The following is a 6,026-nucleotide window of genomic DNA, read 5'->3' as shown; positions in this document are numbered from 1 at the left end:
GACAGGTCATCTGATGCAGCACACCATCACTCTCATTGGACAAATAGCCCTTACACAGTCCGGAGGTTTGTTGGGTCATTGTCCTGTTGAAAAACAAATGATAGTCCCACTAAGCCCAAAAACCAGATGAGATGGCGTATCGCTGCAGAATGCTGTGGTAGCCATGCTGACAGTATCACCAGCAAAGCACCCCCGCACCATAACACCTCCCCCTCCACGCTTTACAGTGGGAAATACACATACGGAGATCTTCACCCACACAGCGTCTCACAAAGACACAGCGGTTAGAGCCAAAAATCTAAAATTTGGAATCATCAGATCAAAGGACAAATTTCCACCGGTCTAATGTCCATTGCTTGTGTTTCTTGGTCCAAGCAAGTATATTGTTATAGGTGTCCTTTTAGTAGTGGTTTCTTTGCAACAATTCAACCATGAAGAGGCTACAGAGTAGCCTAGTGGTTAGAGCGTTGGACTAGTAACCGAAAGGTTGCAAATTCAAATCCAAATCTGTCGTTCTGCCCCTGAACAGGCAGTTAACCCACTGTTCCTAGGCTGTCATTGAAAATAAGAATTTGTTCTTAACTGACTTGCCTAGTTAAATAAAGGGGGGGAAAAATGAAGGCCTGATTCACACAGTCTCCTTTGAACAGTTGATGTTGAGATGTGCTTGTTACTTGAACTCAGTGAAGCATTTATTTGGGCTGCAATTTCTGAGGCTGGTAAAACGAAGGTAACTGGGTCTTCCATTCCTGTGGCGGGCCTCATCAGAGCCAGTTTCATCATTGCGCTTGATGGTTTTTGCGACTGCACTTGAAGAAACTTTCAAAGTTCTTAATTTTCCATATTGACTGACCTTCATGTCTTAAAGTTATGATGGACTGTCGTTTCTCATTGCTTATTTGAGTTGTTCTTGCCATAATATGGACTTGGTCTTTTACCAAATAGCCCTATCTTCTGTATACCACCCCTGCCTTGTCACAACACAACTGATTGGCTCAAACGCATTAAGGAAAGAAATTCCACAAATTAACTTTTAAGAAGGCACACCTGTTAATTGAATTGCATTCCAGGTGACTACCTCATGAAGCTGGTTAAGAATGCCAAGAGTGTGCAAAGCTGTCATCAAGGCAAAGGGTGGCTATTTGAAGAATCTCAAATCTAAAATAGATTTTGATTTGTTTAACACTTTTGGTTATTACATGATTCCATATGTGTTATTTCATAGTTTAAATGTCTTCACTATTATTCTACAATGTAGAAAATGGTAAAAAAAAATTAAAAAAACCTTGAATGAGTAGGTGTCCTAAAACGTTTGATCGGTAGTGTACCTTATTTACTAAACATTTGAAAAGTCCCCAAGCTATTTTTAGAGACTACCTGTTGAGTTAAAGCAACAGTACAGTGCTGAGGCACATTGAACAAAGTTGGCAAATTAGAGATATGAACAATATTGATGTGGACAGTGCTATTGAATGAAAAACACTTAAAACGGATTAGCGGTACATTTTCTCCCCTAGATCCCTCCCAGCCCTCTTATAGCGTGTGACGTCACTGTGACGGGCCAGTCATCAACAAGAACACAGAAGCTCATCTGTTGGGAAGTCGGGAGGAGAACTAACTGAAAACCCGGAGCCAAGTAGAGACTTTTCTATTTAGCCCTCCTTATAAGTCAACCGTCCATAGGAGAAAGGGGTCGCAACTTGTTTGTCGTTTGTTTTTCTCTTTAAAATAAAGAAAGTAGCTAACGGTAGCTCAGTTAGCTATATTTAAGGGACACTATTTGGTCTCGCTTCACAAATAAGGATAAGGCAGGTTGCTGCTGGCAGGCTTTCTCAAGTAGCTTTTTCCTCGGCTAACCTGCTAACCTTAGTTTGCGAGAAGAAAAGGAGGCAAGAAAATGGAGTTGGACGATGGAGTACTCTACCAGGACGACTCTGGTAGTTCGGCGATGATGTCCGAACGGGTGTCGGGTCTGGCGAGCTCCATTTACCGGGAGTTTGAACGGTTGATCGGTCAGTACGACGAGAACGTTGTGAAAGAACTCATGCCGCTCGTCGTCGCGGTGTTGGAGAACTTGGACGCGGTGTTCGCGGAGAACCAGGAGCACGAAGTCGAGTTGGAGCTCCTAAAAGAAGACAACGAACAACTTGTTACCCAGTATGAACGGGAGAAATCGCTCAGAAAATCTGCAGAAGAGGTGGGTTTGAGTCCTCGACTGTCAAAGAAAGGGGGAGAGTAAGACAACTTTCGCAGACAGACCACGAAACTGATCGAAAAACTGCTTGCTACTGCTAGGCCACTCAAGCTAGCTTTGACAGTTCAAGCGCAAGTAATGTTCAACAACAAGCACAGACTGTACCCAATAATGTAGCTACTATTCCCATAGGGTTAATTTGCACATAGCAGGGCCTATTGCCTGTGAGAACTTGCAAACAATTATGCATGGACTAGATTGCTTGCTCGCTTTAAACCCTGAAAGTCAATGTTGGTAAACTGCACAGGCTAATCTTATAAAGCTATAGCATTCTGAAGCTAGCAGGATATGTCATCTGGTTGCAACAGCTGATGACAAGGTTACATATTACTCATTTGACACTGTTGCTAATATTTTGGCTGGTGACATTACTTAAGTAATTTGCTTCATGGGTGGTTTTGGATGCACTTTTTTTTTTTTGAGACTTACTTGCTTAATTTCATGCCTGCTGTCCAAACTGGATGCAAACTCCTGCAGACATGCATTAGTCAGCATACAAATGGAGCTACACCCAAAGGGAATTACTCTGACAGTATATTCCAAACCTGTCAGTGTTTCTCAAATAATGGGTCAGGACCCAGTGGTGGGTCGCGGCTGACTCCCTTTAGGTCACTGCTCTAGATAGTTTGAACATAGCCGTACAGCTTTCTGGCTAAAAACATTTGTCTGCTTGACTTGGTAGAGTCAGATCGACCATAAGAGCAGTTGCCAAATGAGATTTGATCATTCCATCCAAATCCAAAACAGGAGTGTCATTGGAAGTTTGAGCGCCACCTTGTCTCTTTTCTTTCTCTCCTGTTTGTTCTGCCACCCCACACTGCAGTCACTCCAGACAATGAGACTACTCACATTCTGTCCCTCTCTTTCGTTCCCTCTCTCTCTCGCTCCCCCCTCTCTCTTTCTCCCCCATCCCCCTGCCTTTCACCCACTAGGCCAAGGGTACTCAACTACTATTTGAGAAGGTCCAGTGACATATATTTCCTAGGTGGCAAAAGCCCGGCTGGATTTCATCCATTATCAGCACTGTGTTACGACGTAGTAACAAACCTAGTCGTCTACGACTTAGCAAACATGTTGTTATATAAAGTGTACATTAAATGAGACTAAGAATTTGAATTAATTGCAACTTGCACATGGGCCTTGAATAAAAAATATATATAAATTAAATAAAGTGCATGTTTTCTGGAGAACAAAGGAGAGTTGAACCAAAAATAATAATCTTAATGCACAGAATGTCACTGTGGGCCATGCAATGTTAATGTGTGTCACTCTGGGCCTTGCATCAATGAGAGAAATTACACTTTGTTTCCTGCCAATACTTTGAACCTTGCCACAAATGGTGTGAAAGCAACTCTGAGACACTGGTGCAGGTGTTCATTGGTGAGCCTGGTGCGGTATTTGTTTTTAATAAAGTTCAAAAAGTTAGGCATAGCGGTCTAAGGCCCTGCATCTCAGTGCTAGAGGTGTCACTACAGACCCTGCTTTGATTCCAGGCGGTATCACAACCGGCCGTTATTGGGTGTCCCATAGGGCAGCGCACAATTGGCCCAGCATCGTTAGGGCCGGGGTAGGCCGTCGTTGTAAATAATAATTTGTTCTTATTAACTGACTTGCCTAGTTAAATTAAAACAAATGTGGAGAAGGCTGATTCACAGCTGTATGTGGAGCCAAACATGGTCAGGATGTATAGTGCCAGTTTCTTGAGAACAGGGAGATCGGCTGCAGGAACCATCCTTTCCCAGAAAGGGACAGGGTCACAATCACCAGCCTACTCCTTCAAAGACACATTTTCTTGCAGCTCAATCAACTCCCTTTGCAGTGATGCAGCATCTACCCATCTAAAGATCTGTTTTTGTTTCTTCTGACAACTTTGTCACATTTGTGACCAATAAAGGGTTCTGTGGATGAGCAGCAGCTCTTGTCCAACAGTGATGTCATCAAAGCGAGCCTTGAAGTTATCCATCAGCTTCTGGATGAAATCAACATGGTTGGGAACGTCTTTGTCTCCCTGCATTTATATGAGAAGATTGGGAAGTGGACAAATTTTCCCTAGAGATCATTCTTGAAAAGCTAATTTCTTCTGCAAAGCCCGGACTGCTGTTATCATATCACACACGGTGTTGTCCCGTCCCTGCAGCTTAACATTCAGTTGATTAAGGAGTGATGTAATGTCTGTCAAAAATGGAACTGTTTTTGTCTTCTCCTCATCTTCCAAATACTGTCACTCTTTTGCTCTGATAAGAAAGTTTTGATTCCCAACCGAATGGCTCAAAAGCATTCCAAAACCCTGCCTTTGCTGAGCCATTTGACATTGTTGTGCAGTAGTAAGTCATCAACTGGTATTGGCCTCTCAGAATGCCTCGTACCAGGCGGTTTGGTAGGGATGCTGTTGCTCTCAAAAAGTTGATCAGTTTCATCATCGTTGTCATGACTTCCAAATACTCTTTTCCCAGACTGGCACACAGGACAGATTGATGGATAATGCAGTGTTATGATGTCAGGGTGGTCCTCTTTCAAATGTGCAACCAGTCTCCTCCCTCTTCCTATCATGGCTGGAGCTCCATCTGTGGTGATGGAGACCACTGACTTCAGAGCTATCCTCCTTTTTGTCATTATCCCTTTGATGGCCTCATGGGTATCCTCTCCCCTGTTGGTGCTTCTAGATGTGTTAAGCCCAACAGCTCCTCACATAATTCCTTCTTTGTTTTGTTATAAAATCTGACAAACACCAGAAGCTGGGTATTGTCAGTTATATCTGTTCATCCACAGCTAATGAAATGCATGCTGAATTTCTGAATGGCCTGGAAGTTGTGAAGTTACATCTTCAGCTAATATTTCACTTCTCCTCATTGCTGTGGAATCTGACAGTGGGATCTGTTTGATCTTTTCCCAGAGCTCATCTTTTTGTTTACCTTCAAGCAAGGTGTCAGCACCTTCACAAATCTTATTTTACCATCTCCGCGTCTGAATTTTTTTCCCAAAACCCAAGCTATCCTCAGTGAACACTCGTTGCACGTTGTTGGGCTGTCATATTGGAATTTGAGTAAGTTAATCTTGTTTGTTCTCCCCTCCGTGTTCAGGGAATACGTCTGATCAAAATTACTATGCCTGCTGTCATAATGGCGCTTAACATTGACACTTTTCATGAGGGCTGTGGACACAAATCTTTCTGTTTCTTTCTGCTTGCTTGTCCCAAGCTTCTGCAGAGGATATTTGGATTGATGTGATTGGGTAAGACGTGGCCTCTTGTATTTGTATATAACCACATGTTTGGATTAGACGTGGCACTAGTAAATTTGGGCGTTGCTTCGAGAGAGAGAGAGGTTGCCGAGTTAGAGGCCGCGGCCCTCGGTTGAATTTCTTTTTTATAAAGCTGTCCAAAAATAATTTATAGACTTTTTTTATATAACAACATGCGATGTCCGGTCCGTATTGACCCACTTTCCGCCCGTTGAGTTTGGCTGCACTAGGCTATCTGCATGTCTGTCTCTCTGTCTCATCACACTGTTCTAGTGCTGTTGTGATTCAACCCCCCCCCCGCCCCCCCATGTCATTAATCTCTTTATTCCCATAACTGCCAAAGTGAAAGCTCCTATCCTCTCCTAAAGATGGGTTAACAGGTCAAGTGATCCTTTGTTGGCAGCAGCAGTGCTGTTGTAATTTAGCCATGTTTAGCTTTCTCTCAGCCTGCCAGACAATACTGTACATGAACACGGCTTAGGAGACCTCTGTTGTAGTGTTGGTTATGGCTTGTGTGTGTCAGGTGCTCTGC

General features: G+C 43.2%; 1 protein-coding gene across 2 annotated transcripts in view; it reads left to right on the top strand.

Moving 5' to 3' along the window:
- Positions 1-1,563: 1,563 nt before the first annotated feature.
- Positions 1,564-6,026, top strand: part of LOC139376677 (C-Jun-amino-terminal kinase-interacting protein 4-like) — a 51,358-nt gene continuing 46,895 nt past the window's right edge. The window contains exon 1 of one of the 2 annotated variants that reach the window (XM_071119526.1): positions 1,564-2,197. In XM_071119526.1, the coding sequence (XP_070975627.1) occupies positions 1,898-2,197 (300 nt within the window). In that variant the 5' untranslated portion in view covers positions 1,564-1,897. The remainder of the gene's footprint in view (positions 2,198-6,026) is intronic. The other variant, XM_071119525.1, reaches the window with a different exon arrangement.

Source organism: Oncorhynchus clarkii, chromosome 20, assembly GCF_045791955.1.
Source record: "Oncorhynchus clarkii lewisi isolate Uvic-CL-2024 chromosome 20, UVic_Ocla_1.0, whole genome shotgun sequence".
NCBI lineage: Eukaryota > Metazoa > Chordata > Actinopteri > Salmoniformes > Salmonidae > Oncorhynchus > Oncorhynchus clarkii.
This window is presented reverse-complemented; position numbering and strand designations above follow the sequence as displayed.